At 42.8% G+C, this 18370-nt stretch overlaps 2 protein-coding genes across 2 annotated transcripts in view; one reads left to right on the forward strand and one right to left on the reverse strand.

Annotated features, from left to right (window-relative positions):
- The first annotated feature begins 1016 nt into the window (after positions 1-1016).
- On the forward strand, positions 1017-4059 carry LOC134467317 (cytochrome c oxidase subunit 6B1). The gene is made up of 4 exons (XM_063221215.1): positions 1017-1137; positions 1936-2046; positions 2598-2698; positions 3768-4059. The coding sequence occupies exons 2-4, from the start codon at positions 1941-1943 to the stop codon at positions 3819-3821; spliced, it is 261 nt and encodes an 86-aa protein (XP_063077285.1). The 5' UTR covers positions 1017-1137; positions 1936-1940; the 3' UTR covers positions 3822-4059.
- An 87-nt stretch (positions 4060-4146) lies between these two features.
- LOC134467939 (katanin-interacting protein) overlaps positions 4147-18370 on the reverse strand; it is a 60537-nt gene continuing 46313 nt past the window's right edge. Inside the window, 3 exon segments of the mRNA XM_063221944.1 lie at positions 4147-5956; positions 6721-6806; positions 17091-17248. Of these exon segments, the coding sequence (XP_063078014.1) occupies positions 5898-5956; positions 6721-6806; positions 17091-17248 (303 nt within the window). The 3' untranslated portion in view covers positions 4147-5897.

Genomic DNA, 18370 nt, shown 5'->3' on the forward strand with positions numbered 1-18370 from the left:
CATTTCTAGACGCTTACAGTATAGACAAGCCCACTCTACTCTGCCTTGGCGGACGAGGGTTCCGTCACGTATGCACACAGTCCATCCATACATTGTGATGGTACACTCATGTCACTATGTCAGTCGACTTTACTGCCTTTCCGTGTTATCAGATTCCACGTAGCCAGCCTATCCCTCCCACTCCACCTTCCTCGCTCACCCTAGACGCGTTGAGAAAGTGTAACGGGACCTCTTCATTTGTCCCATGCCTGTTGATAAGGTAAAGTTGGCGGGTATCGACAGAGTAGAATTTGAGAAAGCCCCGCTAACCCTGTTAAAAAATACCCATACAATACTGAAACAGGCTATCTACAGCAATAAGCTGGACATTGACATGTGCTTACTGCCCCTTATGTCTGACGGACAGGTGTCAAAAATGAAGTAGGCTAGTTGGAGCGCGCGATATCAAATTCAATTCAAATACAGGTTTTAGTCATTAGATTTTTCATTGAAAAGTTTATGTATAGGATATAGGCTACATGGGTATTTCTGAAGTCCCATTAGGCGACAGGTGCACCTAGCTGGTTTACCATTTCCGAATCTCATGAACTCAAGTGAGTAGCCTACGTCACGGCTCTATAAAAGTGAAGGATAAAATGTAATTTTGGCTAACACATCTATAAACTATTATCATATTAGACACAGAGCTCTAGGCTATAGCTTTGAGCTGGTCGTTCATCCTCAGTCATCCTCACAGTTGGCTCTTCCGCATATTATCTTGCTGGGTCCGAGAGCGCGTGATGGGACAGACATCAAATTACGACTCTTCACCCACTAGGCTGGAATGGATGTGATGGAACATTATTAATGTTTCAGGTGTGATGGTGTCTACGTGCTGATACGTGTTCTGGCGATGAGCTCCGTCGCGTGAGACTGTGAGGGTGGTGATGCGCACAAAGGCATCCCATCTCTCTACCTTCAACAAGTTCATCTCAATGTGACCGGCGTCCGCCATACCGCCGGGATGTGACTGCACGAGCGCACACTCTTTTTATCCACGCGCCAAGGCGCGCACTTCCCACTCAGAGCCAAGTCGAGCCTTTATCGCCAGCCCAGTACAAAAGTCACTTTCAGCTGTTCACCACTGTATAGCCAGAGGTAAGTCACAATACATGTTCATTTTGACAAACTTACTGGAAAATATCTATATTTTTAAACAATGTTAATAATGTGTCTTTTAAGATAGAGGAAATTAATATTTTGCATTGTTTAAGTGGCATTGTTAAAAATGAAAGTATGGCATGATGTAGTTGGGGTTGTGGTGTATTGACGTTTTGACAAACACATGACGTAAATTGTAGCCAGTGATGTATTCAGTATGACAAATTTAATTAAATATGATGTTTTTTATATTTTGCAATATTATATTGGATGGGACATTTCCGCAAGTTGGGCTAATAAGGAAACGGGTGGTTTAACAAAGAGGGAAAGTGAAATCGGTAAACTAGACCACAGGGCACTATGCCACCTCAAACCACCTCAATTATCGCCTACTGTCCTCACACAACCCGAAAATAGCTGGTTTGAGGTGTCTGAGGCTGAGATGCTGGTGGTAGACTTCTAGAAAAATCGGCGCAGCAGCAGCGTTGCAGATAGCCCGGTTATCTCCCATTCCGTTGCTGTGGGCTCAGTTTATTGACAATGGAAACATTTTAACGGATCAGTAGAGTAAGATATTTTCTTATTTTTTTGTTTACGTCACAGGAGAGGGCATATTTGCCGTGAATATTCTTGCATGATGCATCATTGTATGCGCCCGGGAGTGGTGATGGTTCTTAATGGTCCGACACGATTTTCATTTAGGCTGAGCCTGATGGAGTCGAACGTCTCGCGTATGGCGCAGTTGACATAAATCTGTCGAAATCTATTGTTTTCCTCCCTTCTCTCCTCCACAAGTTATAATGGCTGATGACATTAAGACTAAACTGGAGAGGTACCGCACGGCACCCTTTGACGCGCGCTTTCCCAACTCAAACCAGACCAGAAACTGCTGGCAGAATTACCTGGGTAAGTAAAGTGGGTCAACCAAGGTCATTGGGTGCAATGTGAAGGGACACTAAAAGGGTGCAACCGCCGACCTTAAGTGCAAATTAAAAAAATATTTTGTGCAACACACAGTCATGTGTGTCTTAAATAGAAAAGGCAAGTCATGCATTGCCTTTTCTATTTAAGAAAAGGTGGACTTTGTTTTGATCTGGCTTTGACTTGGCTTGTGTGGTCTCAAATAGACTGTAGGCCTACCTGTGTCTGTGCCATGCCTTCCTGTAAACATTTGGATTAAGGGGGTTTGAAAGCCTACTGACTACCTACCTGCACACATCCTTCAATCTTCTTGTGCAGATTTGAATAGCCACGTAGGCTACAGGGCGTGAGGTCAACATGCCAGAGATTCTCTTTATCTGCCTCTCACGCTCTGTCTTTCTCTCTCTCTCTCTCACACACACACACACACACACACACACACACACACACACACACACACACACACACACACACACACACACACAGCCCTGTGCTCCACCATTGTTGTATTTATAGACGATTGGTCATATTTCTAGACTACCACCGCTGCCAGAAAGCTCTGGAGGAGAGAGGAGTGGATGTGGCACCGTGTGACTGGTACAAGCGGGTCTACAAGTCCCTCTGCCCCATGTCCTGGGTGAGTCAGTCTGCCCTTCCCTGACACACAACATACAGTATTGCACATCTTTGCATTCGAGTGAAGTTGTGGTGCGCACATCCAAGACCCAGGTGCAGGATAAAAAAGTCAAACCTGTGAACAGAAAGATGAATGTGGGCACACTGCTCCCGTTGCTTATTTAATTTATAATTTTTGAAAAATAAAAAAAGCAACAGGAGCAGTGTGTGGACATTAATCTTTTTGTTCACATCTTTGCATTCGCCAACACTTGCAAGAATCGTTAAAGTGTCCAACAAGCAAGCAGTATGCTGTGCAGTTTGGAGCCCGGATGGAAATGGACAGTAGCGCTGGGCCATCTTGGGTAAAGAGAAAGCTCAGGACCGTATTAAATCAACGTGGTGCCCCTGGGCACTATACCTCTCTGGTGCCCCCCTTATGAACACTATTTGTTTGTGTGTTGTGGTGCCCCCTCATCAAAAATGCTTGGTGCCCCTGGCCCTCCCTTATGGATAAATCCAGCCCTGGAAAGCTTCTTCGCTAATGAAATAACACAATTTATAACCTTATTTAATTCTCTAGACTGATAAACCTAAAAAGAGCTCTGGGGAGACTTTTTGTTCCTGACAAAGGCAGCCTTAGTGACTGTTCTGCTACTGCACTGCACTGTTACATTCAGACATTTCCACATCATTTGAAAATGCATCTGCAACAACTGCATATTGAAATGTAGACATTCCTGATCTATAACACACATGTACAATTGGTTGAGTGCTTTAAACTTCTATTTCTATCAGTTACACTAGGAAGTTGTATACAATACAACACAATGCAATATGTATTTATAGCACAGTATCACGACTATGAAGTTGACTCAAAGCACTTTTCACACACACACACACACACACACACACACACACACACACACACACACACACACACACACACACACACACACACACACACACACACACACACACACACACACACACACACACACACACCTTACAGCACCAGCTGTCTGGGGTTCACTCATACCGGTAATAATGAGCTCTATACATTTGTATGTTTGTGTCCTTGTGCGCCGCAGATTGAGAAGTGGGACGGGCAGCGAGACGATGGAAACTTCCCTGGGAAGATCTGAGCGGCCAAAGTCAGTTTGCCAGAGAGCATCATGGGAAGTCTGTTGGTGACGTGAAGACTGGCCCTTGTATTGTACATCTGGGTGGGGTCTTATACGAGCCCTCGTATCCTAGCCTAGCCTGTTCTACTCTTGTAATTATTTTGTTTGTGGTATTATGGGCTCGAGTCATTCCTGAATGTAAATGAATATTGTTGCAGCTCTTTCTCTGCCATTAAATGTATCATATGTTGTCTTCTGAGTTGGTGTTCGCGGTGTCGTCATCTATGAGAAGTGCAGTGTCTGTTTGTTTAATGGCTTACAGAAACACACAGGCTACTGAGGAATATATATTAAGTTCAAATTTATTATGTAATGACTGCATTACATTGATCATTATTTAAAGATTTTTTCTTTTAAAAAAAAAGAGACAAATATACATCATATATGAACAGCAAATATTTGACGGGTTGCTTAGTGAGAAGTTTCAGCTCTGGCTGAAGAAAGCATTTCCCTCCAAAAGAAAAAGTCACAATACTTTGAATGTCAATATATTTCCAGTAGGGAAACAATAGATGCCACGTTAATGTACACAAACCAAACATTTTTTGCTCAAACAACACGCATACAAGTACGCAAAAATGGTCCCTTTTTGTTTGAAACCAAACATCACAGAAATACAGCTAAGGTTTTGCAATGAACGGTCACGTAAGCTTTGAATGAACTCTTGAGGTATATCCAGTGCTTGCATATCATATGTACGGTATGTAGTGTATGTACAAAAAGACTTTCCTACCATCGTTTCACTTAGCAAAACTAAGTAGGGCTGTGCCACAAATGCCACACTGTGCAACACACTCTGCACATTGTCCCTCTGTGTGCTCCTATCAGCATGTTTAAATTGGCAATAAGTGCACTATTCAATAGGCAAGTTAGTTCACATTTACAAGGGAAAAGCTGGCAAATAGATGTGTTTCAAACCCAAATATTGTCTTTTGATAAAAGGACAAGCACACAGATGTACAATGCAGAGAAGGGCACTTGTATACGAAAGCTTTCCTGGGCCCCGTTTCTCAAAAGCATTATTGCTAACCAGTTAGCAACTTACTAGGTTTCCAATAGGAAATTGCATTGCAACCAAGTAAGTTGCTAACTTAGTTATCAACTATGTTGTTTAGAAACGCACCCCTGCTCTGGGGAGAGGGGAAATATAAATATAACAACACAATCTTAGCAAAATTACCTGAACCACAAGTTAAGCATATATAAGTATATACACACATGTGAAATACACATGTCTTGTATCTACTGTGTACCTACAGCAGCATTACAGAGAGAAGTGTGAGAGGGTACAAAAATCTGGCCCACTTCAAACACTTAGCAAGGTGTGTTTGACACCATCGGGAGATGATGAGCGTAGGCAAAGGGTCCCTGAATGTGCAATTTGTCACTCAAAAACATGCCCTTGTGCCGAGATTTCTCCTTGTGACAAAAACAAGGGCTAACCCCGCCGAGTACGAACTCTAGATGTGTTTTAGTGGCTACCAATACCTTGTGACTGGCTGTTTCCTAAAAGGCACAGCAGTTAGTGTATTTGTATGGGGACAGTCAGTGATGGGCAACATGGACACATTAGTTACAATCCAGTGCCACAAATGCCCAATGACTTGGTCTTACCTGTCCAATTCAGGCAGGTGATTGGCTGGTTGAATGATCACCTGGTTGAATTGGACAGGTAAAAACAAGGTCATTTGGAATATGGGGCACTGGATTGTAACTAATTCATTCATTTTGCCCATCACTGAGTCCAGGGGTGGGCGTAGCCAGTGAGTGCCAGGCTAGTGGGTATGTGCTCCAGCCCCAGTGAGTACCAGGCTAGTGGGTATGTGCTCCAGCCCCAGTGAGTACCAGGCTGGTGGGTATGTGCTCCAGCCCCAGTGAGTACCAGGCTAGTGGGTATGTGCTCCAGCCCCAGTGAGTACCAGGCTGGTGGGTATGTGCTCCAGCCCCAGTGAGCGTATCGTCTACTTAACACACGGCCCAGTGAGCTCTTGACAGCTCCATCCCGACGAGCTTCTCCACTGGCAGCCCTCCGCTTCCTCAGTATCTCCTCTTCCCCAACTTTCCGGTGTCTGTCATGCAGGTTTTAGGACGAAGGGCTGAGAAGAGAGACAACGTGTGCACAAAATAAGCATGAGGTGTTGCAGGCAAATTACAAACTCAGCACAGTGTAAATGTACAACTTCTTAGAGCGCCAAATGTAAGACTGTTCTAGTTTGTCCCAATATTTTAAGTGTCAAGCACTAAACAAAATCTGTGTGATTTCACCAATCAACTATACAGTGCATGTTCACAATGATATGTTTTGTCATTAAGATCAGATAGTTAAAAAATTGCTCATCAAATATTTTTTCAGTAGTTGGCTCAAAGACGTTTTAGTAGAAGCACACATCAGGGTGGTGCAACCACAGATGTTATGCCACTTTTGTACTTTTTTTGTTTGTTTTTAGTGGATTATCAAAGAAGCATATTGCAATACATTAATTACCAATTACTAATTCATTTATGGGCATTAGTTGCCCTGCAGTAGGCTGTCTTGATACCTTGCCTGGTTACCACCAGACCTAATCACAAGTGAGATTAGGTCTGGCTACCTGCCTACTGTAAATTCTTGGCTATTATGACACCCTGCCCTGCTCTCTGATTGGACAGAGACACTGTAAAGGTCGGAATACTTCCGTTATGAATCATAGCTTCCATACTGTCTTTCAGATTGGAACGATTGTGTAGAATTAAAGGCAGTATGGAAGTTCCCAGGCTAGGGCAAAAGCTGTGGTTGTAACTGACATTTGAGCCCAAAAAATATCACAGACCCAGTTGGTACACCACGAAATATTGGACCTTGTCTCCCCATTTCATTCACCTGGGTCGGCGGTCTGCTTTCGCCTGTGCTGGTGGACGATCTGATTCTCATTGGTCATCTTCACATCCTGGTCCTCCACATGGTTGCTGTGACAACACAATTCACACTGAGGCTGAGCAGATGTGATCTAAATAAAAAGGCTTTTTACAGCACATTAGTGGACTGAGGATAGGAAGTTATCAGTAGCATAGATAACACTGGATGCTGATATATTGCATAGATATACTTGATGTTGATCAGCAGTCTTTTGGCAGCTCACTGGCCACCACCGGACAAAGGTCACAGCAGGGAAACAGTGAAAGCAAAACGTGGAGATGTGAAAATCTATCACCACTCAGAATATTTAACTTTTATCACTTTCAAGCATGGAGCCTCTGTTATAACTTCATTGTCACCGGTTGTTGTCAGTTAAGAGATGGTCATTATTACCATTTTGATGACAATGATATAAATGATGATCCTATTCCCTGCTGGAGGCTTAATTACACCATAACAGTGCTATGGCATCGCCAAGAATTAAAAATGACAGCTTAAGACTGTAAAGCAACCTGTTATGTTATATTCTTGCCAATGTCATAGCACTGTTGTTATGATGTAGTTACGCTTTTTCAGCGAGCAGTGTAATGGATCGCCAGTGCATGAGAGGGCAACAACAATTTCAGCTGAATGCTTGTATGCACTGAACAAATACAGCCATTATTGTTTGCTAATAAAATAAATATTACTTGCTACTTTCTAGGAAACTGGCTGCGTGTGACCTACGTCCACATCCACTTGAGGCAACGTGTTCTCAGGGGGGCCAACATACTGTATATATCAACAACAAATACACTCACTGGGAACGGACAGGGTTAAAGTGAGAGGAGGGAGGAGGAACCTTGTGTGCATTCCAATATGCAGACTTCCGTTCTCCACTTGTGCTTGTGGCCTCGCATGTTGCTGATGCCCTGCCTCCGTGGAGAAAACAAAGTTTTCCCGCTGTCAGCCTAGCCACAACAATTTTTGGGGAACTGTTCTTCATTCACCATCCCAATTGCAAATGAGGAAATTACACTAGAATTGTGCTTTGGCAAGTTATTGAATTATGTTCTGTCGCCGGTGATATCATCATGAGGTCACAAGTAGGCAAGTGAGCAAGGAAGGACGGAAGTCTGCATATTGGAATGCACTCCTTGAGTGGAGGACTGACTGGATTCGTCACATCACTGGAAAAGGAGCATTCACATGACTGTTACAGGGCACATCCAGTGATGGGCAAAATGGATTTATTAGTTATAATCCAGTGCCACATATTCCAAACGACCTTGTTTCACCTGTCCAAAATGAAATCAGGCGGTCATTCAACCAGCCAATCACCTGGCTGAATTTGACAGGTGAAGCCAAGTCATTTGGAATATGTGACACTGAGTTGTAACTAAGGAACACATTTTGCACATCACTGGCCACATCCTAGATTCATAGATGAAGAAACTGAGGGGAGGGGTGGAGGAACCTTGAGGGTACGGAGTAGAGACCGACTGGATTGTCACATCACTGGAAAAGGGGCGTTCACATGACGTTTACAGACCACATCATAGATGGCGATGGTCTCAAACGCATTTTGCACATCGCTAGCCACATCATAGACGAAGAAACTAAGGGGAGGGAGAAGGAACCTTGAGGGCATGGACAAGAGGACTGACTGGATTATCACATATAATTAGAAAGGGAACCACATCACAGATGACGATGACCTCAAACGGGGCAAGACGAGGGTTACAGGGGCACAGGGGAGCTGGAGAGCACGACGTCTCTCGTTACTTACGGCTGGAGATGCCGGCTCTTTTGGGAGCTGGGAGAGGAACAACAGACCTTTTTTTTCAGAAAGTGCGCTCAACTTCAATTGTGTTTACAAGGTCTTCGGGTTTGAGCAAACAGCTATGTTCATATGGTGTAGAAAAGCTCTCGGTGTGATTCTTGTATTTTATTTTAGTGGGTTTAAGCATGACAGAGAGACATTTCGGAGAGAGCGGCTATTCTACAAAACAGGAACAACAGACCAGTCTTGTGCGTACAGTATGCATGTGCATGCTTCATAAATGCTCATGATTTATTTTCTTCACAGTACCAAACGCGTGTGTGTGAATAATATTGTTTACAACGTCATCATTGCATTTGCTGCCTGTTCTGAACTACTTCAGCCCCCCATGACCTTCTCTTCTCTCAAACACACAAATACAGAGACGCCCATGCACCGCACGCGCACACACGCACACGCACACGCGCACACGCACACGCACGCCAGCAGACTTCATCTCACTTTCACTTTTAACAGTTGTACAGTCCTGGTCTCAATAAATACCAAGGAGCAATACAATAAAGTAAGTGCTATGAGATACTTCAAACCTGCAATAAGTAAGGGTTAACGTTCGGCGAGAAGGTCGCTACCGTGGAATAGCAGCACGACAGAGAGAATCTTTAGACCCCGACGCGGAGCGGAGGGGTCTTGTTCTCTCTGAAGTGCTGCTATTCCACAAAGCGACCGACTCGCCGAAAGTTAACCCGCTTATTATATGGATATACTTAAATGATTCACACATGCGGGGACATTTCTTTAGACCTATTTAATGTTAAGATTGTTGCTGCGCAAAACAAAACAGTGCCGTTGTGGAACGGTACACCGCTAGGCAACAGGCTAGCCAGGACAACAGGTGTTGTCTATCACAGCAGCTGATTAGAGTGACAAAAGACCGGACACCCTGCGGAGTGATATGAAACATTCGCTTTAGCCACTGACTTGTATAGGCCTACAAGCCAGTGGCTTTAGCAGTGAACGTCTTGTTGCCATTGACAGCGGTAGCCAGGAGGACAACGGGTGCTGTCTATCACAGCAGCTGATTAGAGTCTTGTTGAAAAGTCGCTTTAGCAGTGAAAAGTCTTGTTGCCATTGACAGCGGTCTGTTATAGACCAACCCGTCCGTTATCGAAAAATAACAGACGTCCGAACGTTGGGGAGCCCCGTTGAAATGAATGGAGCATTCGACAGATGACGTCACAACCATATAATAAAATGCAATAAAACACCAGCTGTCTGCAAATGCCTGAATGACAAGCTGCTGCAATTCCTGCAGAGGCCAGCAGGCTTCATCTCACTTCCACTCTGAACACCTGATAAGGGCAGACTATTAAATGGGGAATGTTGTCGTGGCTTTGGCTAGATTCACGCTGCCCACATTCATAGTTGCTCATTGAAGTCAATAAAAATCAGGTTCTGCAACTAATGTTTCTCAACAGGGGCTCTATAGCCCCCCAGGGGGGTATTGGGTTGAGAATGATGCAGCTGAGAGGGGTGGTGCTTAGTTACCATTGAGGTGCATTAGTCTATTTTATTTTTTAATACTAAGGGGGCATTGGCAGGCTTATGATAAGGTCAAGGGGGTGTTGGGAAGTGTATGATGAGGTCAAGAGGGGGAGTTTATTCAAAAAAGGTTGAGAACCACTGGGCTTACAGCAGTGCATGCCATGGGGGCAGTATGACTGCTTTGACCTTACATGGGACCAAACATCAACACAGCTGATTTACTGCACCAGCACAGAGAGAGAGTGTGAAGCAGGAAGCAGGGTTAATCTGTGTCTACTGTATTTTGCTTATGCGGAGTACGTGACTACACCATTCCAGGCACCATGTCACTTCCAAGCCTCTTCAGTCTGCCGCACCACTGCTCTACTTGAACTTTGACCAAACCTTTTAAGAGCTGGACAGTGGATGTTTCTCAAAGTGAAGTGTTCTAGCCTGCTAGTGCAAGTAACGCCAATTTTTTTTTGCAGATTTCACCAAGGAGTATCCAATTACTAATTACACTTAGAAGTAGTTATTGGATACTCTTTGGTGAAATCTGCGAAAAATGGGCGTTACTTGAACTAGCAAAGCTAGAACACTTCACTTTGAGAAACAGTCACTGAGATTAACATGCAGGGTGTACCAAAAACGTATACAATTTAAATAAATAATTGTAAAAGAGGTGTTTTTAAATGATTTAAGTAGTGAAATAAGAGTTTAATGAAATAATTATTGGGTTTACCTTGTGACCACCTGTTCTGAAAATTACATTCATTCCGGTCCAGGCACGGCTGACTACGTGAATCACATGCTCTCATGGTATTAGATGCACTTTCACTTTCAGTAACTGGTGCAGGTCTCATAGCGTAGACTTTCATTTTCAGAACAGGAAGTGACAAGACAATTAAGTGATGGTAAGATAGTAAGTAGGGGGGGGGGGGTAAATGGCCTAAAAATCAAAATTTTGGAAAATGATTACGCCCACTTCAGGGATGGTGCATTGGGTCATTTGAGAGATATTTTGTATTGGAAGTTGGTACCCATCATGAAATAAACCCCCCACCCCACCCAAAAAACTAAATCGGACATGTTTTTTGCCCTGTTTTACCCCTTTTAGCATTAAAGATACATATACATATCTTGAGAGAATACTTTGGTTCACCTGTCAGATGTTGCAATGTTCTAATGTGATAAGGTACATTTACATATTACATTGTGGCTGCTGGCCATTTTCTATCAGTGAGGCGAGCTCAGCTGTGATTGAAGTAGGCAACACTATGTTTGGACGTTGGAAAAGTGCTGGGGAATCTGATAAGGTCTTTGACAAGGATACTACAAGGATATACAGTGCCATATACTAGAACAGGGGTGGGGAACCTATGTCTTGAGGCCGTTTTATGCGGCCCCCAACATAATTTCAATATTATGCAGCTTCATATGAACTGTGACATATTTTGTAAAGGAATCTTAGAAATTCCATTTGCAACACAATTCAGATATATTCAGGGGACCTAGAGAAGGTGGGGTCTGTTGTAAAGGTGGCTACAATATAGGCCTTAAGTGCAGGGGGAAATCCTGGTCTGCAAAAATGAGTATATTTTTCTCTCAAAAAATGACATTGGTTTCAATGAGGGCACTCTTGTTCTGGCAGGGACTCGCTTTTTGGCACAGCCAGTGTCGTGCCAAACATTGTTTAAAAGTTTTTATCAAATTTTGGTCGGCACACAAGGTTTTGGACATACTAATTTCTAGTGGCACCTGGGCTGCGTTTGGTGCATTGATCAGTCATGTTGCCTAGCGAAAAAGACAGCCTGGGTGAGAGGATGAGATCTTCCTCGGCTGGCGAGCGCTCAGCATGTGTGCCCGCGCGTTATCTTCTCTCCCAAGACCCGACAGTTGCTTATAAGTCAATTTGAGCACGAAAGCAGCAAAGACAATGTGATATTTCATTCAAATAGGGCCTACACACTCCAAATAAAACATTGGTCGGAGGGATTTTCAACCGGACCGCAGCGCGAGCAGACAGTCAGTGTGAAAAGCCAACTCTACCGGGAAAATCGCCGCTCGCTTACCATCAGTGCGCGAGCCCTGAAAATCGCAGCTCGCTTACCATCAGTGCGCGAGCTCTCGAAACAGTGAAGTGGCATATCGCAACAGCACATGCGGATCAGCCAAATCATATGCAACAAAGTCGCCAACAAAGCGAGGATTTAACGTTTAATAGGCCTATGCCAACGTTGTGTGAATACGGGAATTGGACAGCCATGCACTGTCCTTTCAATAGGTATAGTAGAATAATAGGTAGGCCTATAAGACCGCTTCGGTTTCTTTTCACCTCATGGGGAAAGCATAATTTCCATGCACTGCACGAAACTACTAAGTATAAAGTTAGCGATCAAACAAAAAATATTGGTTGTTGTCATTACAGCATTTAATATGGCTGTTGTTTAAAATAGCCATTGGATTGCCAACCGTCCCTTGTATTAAGAAACAAACGTATGGATATGAGTTGACATGGGACTCAATGTCGTTCAAATGCAGGGAATTGCATAGTGTTTTTTCCCTTTTGTATTCGTTTGCGTAATTAGGCCTATAGTTTTTCTGTGCGTTCCGGTACCTCTGTCCAACTCACCGTCGATGTGATGTCATGTGTTTTTTGCCTTCCGGTACCTTGTGATTTACAAATTAAGCATTGATTACGGAAGTGTAGGTTAGGTTATCGCCCCAGCTGTTGGCGATGTAAGATAAATAGCCAACGCTTAAACACTCAAACGCGGCGCTGTAGGTTACTGCAGTGAGGTTTAGGCCCCCTATTGCACTCTCCATAATTTTTACCAAATGAAAAAAGTATCCACATAAAAAAAAGAAAAGAAAATTCATTAGGCTATTTATTATTTTTATGACTCTTCTTACTTCCTGGAGGTGTTCTCACACAATTTAATTAGGCATGTCGTTATCCGCTGAATCGGTGCGTGCTGGTGAATATGAGCATATTATTATATGGTTGTGACGTCATCTGTCGAATGCTCCATTCATTTCAACGGGACTCCCCAACGTTCGGACGTCTGTTATTTTTCGATAACGGACGGGTTGGTCTATAACAGACCGCTGTCAATGGCAACAAGACTTTTCACTGCTAAAGCGACTTTTCAACAAGACTCTAATCAGCTGCTGTGATAGACAGCACCCGTTGTCCTGGCTACCGCTGTCAATGGCAACAAGACGTTCACTGCTAAAGCCACTGGCTTGTATACAAGTCAGTGGCTAAAGCGAATGTTTCATATCACTCCGCAGGGGGTCCGGTCTTTTGTCACTCTAATCAGCTGCTGTGATAGACAACACCTGTTGTCCTGGCTAGCCAACTTAGCTGTTGCCTAGCGGTGTTCCACAACGGCACTGTTTTGTTTTGCGCAGCCGCTCCGCGTCGGGGTCTAAAGATTCTCTCTGTCGTGCTGCTATTCCACGGTAGCGACCTTCTCGCCGAACGTTAACCCTTACTTAATATGCCGTCAACATCGTCTAAAATATTCCATATGGTAATAAATGTTGCCAACACATTTGCGCTTCTTCACCACTCTGTGCTATGGTTATCTGATATGAACAAGTGAGAGAGAGAGAGAGTGAGAGAGAGAAAGAGAGAGAGTGTGTGTATGTGTATGTGTATGTGTATGTGCCCGTGTGTGCGTGTGAGTGAATGGGTATTGAGCGAGCGCTCCCAAGTGCCACCCGGCGGTTGTTTGGGTACACTGCAGCTAGGCCCGGTACGTACCGAGGTGGAGGACGTGGCATTACCTCGGTAAAGGGTGTGCATTGTAGGGGGACCGACTGTATGCGAATCAACATATGCTGGTGAAATGTGGAAATATCCTATCTACTCCTTTCTGTGTAGGCAATGGAGTTAGACAAAGGGGACTCCTATCTCCAGCCTTGTTCAACCAATACATGGACAACCTCTCCAAACAACTGGGGAGGTGTAAGACAGCATGTCTGATAGGAAACACTGTTTTAAACCATTTGATATATGCAGATGATCTGGTTTATGTCCCCCAGCACTGTTGGGTTTCAGCAACTCCTGAATGTGTGCTCTGAGCATGGGGTTGAGTTTGATGTACAGTATAATGCAAAAATAGTGCTGTGTTGATATATAAAGCCAAGGAAGATTATAAAGTTCTAACGTTTTATCTGCCAGGGCAATCAATATGTGTATCAAGCAGTACAAAATATCTTGGGCACATTATCACTGAGCAGTTGGGATATGATGCTATAGCCAGAGATGAGTGTTGCATGTCCAAGCAAATATGTTAGTAAGGTAAGTTAGTTCTGATGATGTGAAAGTAAACTTCCTTACTGTACTCCTATGTATGCAGTCCCATTATGGGTCAGCTACAAAAAAGACCCTGCGTAAATTCCAAGTAGCATAATGAAGTAACTTAGTATAATGATTGCTTGACTATATTGCTGAAAAACCCTAGAAGTTGCAGTGCTAGTTAAATAATTTGTGACTCAGGACTAAGTACTTCACAGGCTCTCTTTAAGAAATTGATGTTTAAGTTCATTCGTCGTCTGGAAAGCTGTCTCAAAACTGTATTATAAGGATTCTCACAAGCCCCAGATGCAGCTCTGTCAGATATCAATCATGTATGTGGAAGCATTGGAATGGCTGCCTCTTAAGACTGTCATGACTGATGGTATTTTGTACATGCTTATGCAAGATTTCTCCCCCCTCTCTCCTTCTTTTGATGTCTATTTTCATGTATGGAGAATTCAGGGCAATTGGGCCACTTTTTTGCAAGTGAATGGCCCAAAGTCGCCCAATTTACCTGAATTCACCAATGTTGTATGTCCTCTTATTGGGCCTAGAGCCTGCAATATATATTGGCAGACTGTAAGAATAGTGAATGCATACAAAGGGCAGAACAGCTTAAAAACTCTGTTTTTGTGTTCTTTCTTAATTTTAAAGAGGGGGTGGGGGTTATTTTTAAGATACAGAGTCACCTTGAGGTGTACCATTTCTTCTATTAATAGTGTTAATTAAAAATCAAATGGATTTGAAAGCATTTATGCAACGGTATATAAGCAAACAGTAAAAATAGCTTATGCATACCAGGCGGAATGGGCAGAAAATGCCACTTTTGGGTTCTTTTTTTCATTTTCAAGATACAGAGTTACTTTTGGTGTCAAAGTTCTTGTATTTATAGTGTTAATCATGTCCCAAATGGGCGTGTTGAAATTTTGAACTTGATGATTATCCCCCCCCCTATAGTAAGGGGTTTGTAAATTATATTACACTTTGAAAATTACATTGATTTTCACATACACCTGCTTTACAATGATTTAAATGTGTAAATGTGTACGTGTGTGCATAATATTTGTATGTACCGGTATGTATTTTTGGGACAAGTGGTATGTATCGGTAGTCCAGTGTGCTTCTCTGGTGCCTGTCCAACACTGGCCAGCCAGGCATTCAGCCACTTACTATGACTCGAGTCTGCTGGCATGAACATGTTTTTCAGATAGATAAAACTCGACCCTCGCTGTAAACGTGTTTACTACAGAAGAGTGATCTTGCATTCTTATTGCCACAACAGTTAAAGTAAGTGTGGCTTGTTGATGCGAGCTTAATGTTTGGCTAAATCTCAATGAACAAAGCCAAGTGGATTCCATTCGGAATCTCTGGAGAAGAGAGCAGGTGAATAGAAATCCACTTCAACGAACTCAGACAGTGAAAACTTCAGCTCAACATTGGAGGGTCAACATTGTAGAATACTGTAATGACTGGAGTGGGAGCACACTGCACAGGCAGATAGAATAGAAGACACCAATAAACAAATTTCATTATTATTGGGGTGTTTTTGGCCCTCCACCTTAATCTTTGGGGGGGTCAAAAAGGTCTGTGCTCGGCACCTTTGCAGGGAACTCAGAAAGTGGAAACTAAAACTTAAATTTAGCCATATTGAAAATCTGGATTCTGCTCACAAAGAACATTCAATTATATAAAATAGAAGGCAGATGGTGGTGTGGTGTGGTGTCTTCCAAGAGAAATTCCCTCCAGTGCGATATAGATTTGTCTCAGGCAGTTTCTGCTGTGAAAATGCTGAGCTATTAACATGAGGTCCACAGTTGCTATGGTGTCACGTGGTTGATGTGGGATAGTAGCTGTGGTTGAGCAGTGGGACCAATGACTGCACATGAGGAAGCACTCAAACAGAAAGCAGTTCACATGAGCAGCACAACTCTAGTCCTGCACCGAGCAGCACAACCAGGGCCGCTGTACCCCAGTAGAGCAGATTCACTATCGATCAAGATGATCCACTTCAATCTCACATAAATACCTCCAATCTTGATTTTTTTTTCCTGTTGCATAAAAATAATGACTCCAACAGAAATAGTAAAGAGAAATATTCTTAAGAAAGCAGAAAAATACTGTTTTTTATTAAACCTACACTTGTACTTATCTAGACTTTCCTCCTGTGTGTTGCCTTTAATGTATACAGTACAGTGACTTCTTAGGTATGAAAGTTTAGCTATTATGATACTGTATATTCAGACTGACCTTGTATGTTCTGCCACTAGGGGTCATCTAGTTTACTGAACTAGGATTTGAAAACACTTAACTGATTATTTTTTATGCATTTTCAATGTTCAATAATGTCCTGCTTTGCATTACCTTTACTGCATGGATTATACGTTACATTACCGTTATTGAACATGACAGTCACCAGCTTAAAGTTGGAGTATTATTCAAATAACATACTGTACAATACAATGCATGTAATTTTTGTATTGCATACTAACCACGAATACAGTAATCCAGGGACCATGACAACATAGTCCAGGGATGCATTCCCTAGAATTCCTCCCCAGTCGTTAAGCAGTTAATTTGATGAAAACAATTAACTGGACATTATTTTTTATGAATCTTTTCTAGAACTTTCTCCATTACATTACCTTTTAGTATGTAATCACAAAGGTGACGTATTGAAGAAGAGATCATAGTTATGTGGCCTGTTGAAGAGAAGAGCATAGCTATGTGGCGAGTTTAAGGACTGACCTGATGATGGTGTTCTTCTCCCGCTGGGCGATGTGGGTGTTGTTGGTGAAGAGGATGGTGTGGTATGGCACTACGGGGTCGCAGGTGGGCAGGATGCCCCTCACCAGGCTCACACTGTCCAGGATGCCGTTATACACCAACAGGTCATCCACCAGCAGCTGCACACACATTACATTACATTACATTGCAGCTGCACACACACATGATGCCTTTATACACAAACAGGTCATCCACCAACAGCTGCACACACATTACATTACATTACATTGCAGCTGCACACACATGATGCCGTTATACACCAACAGGTCATCTACCAACAGCTGCACACACATATGAGGGTCAATTGGGTTTATTCAAGATGCGTTCTAAAGAACTTCCTCATTCCAACAAGCTAGCATCTAAATTTCCAGTGAGGAATGTTGGTTACTTTGTGGTGGTAATGTTGTACAGCTGAGTAGACTTTATTAATGGAACATTGCCACCGGAAGTTGTGATGCTGGCTTATCGTTACCAGGAAACATTTGTGAACACATCTTATTTTGACCTCCACCAAGAAAGCTGTTTAATTGAATATTTGACTATGTTAAACCCTAATAGTTTTCAAGTCTTTCAACCTTGTTTTTTGTCGAGTTAGAAACTGGAATGTCAAAATTCATCCTATCCAGCAATGGTGAAGAATCTTTTTTAAAAATTCCAAAATTGAACAACTTGTTCCGTTTGTCATTTCCAACAACTCCACAAAATTTCATCAAAATCCGTTCATAACTTTTTGAGTTATCCTGCTGACAGACAGACAGACAGACAGACAGACCAACAAACCACCGCGACCGAAAACACAAGCTCCATGGCGGAGGTAATCATCCTGACGTCAGCAAACCACTTATGTGGTTAACACACACGAGATCCTTGTAGGAGGTTCATCATGTCTTCATTCATGTTATAACCAATGACTAATTTATTTAATCACAGACAAGTAGAGTGTGTTTGTCCGGATCACACCGCACTCTCGATTAAAAGGTGCCAAACATAAACAAAAACTGTGTAAAATTGAAAGAAAAATGTCTAAACACTTAAATCCCCTTTGTGTTCTTTTTAATAATAGGCCAAGCTTTCGGTCTACTGACCTTCCTCAGGGCTCAGTAGACCGAAAGCTTGGCCTATTATTAAAAAGAACACAAAGGGGATTTAAGTGTGCAGACATTTTTCTTTCAATTTTATCACAGACAAGTAGAAAAATGATAATTTTATCTGACAGTAAAAGGAGTCAGTCATCAGTTACA

This window comes from Engraulis encrasicolus, chromosome 17 (assembly GCF_034702125.1).
Source record: "Engraulis encrasicolus isolate BLACKSEA-1 chromosome 17, IST_EnEncr_1.0, whole genome shotgun sequence".
Taxonomy (NCBI): Eukaryota; Metazoa; Chordata; class Actinopteri; order Clupeiformes; family Engraulidae; genus Engraulis; species Engraulis encrasicolus.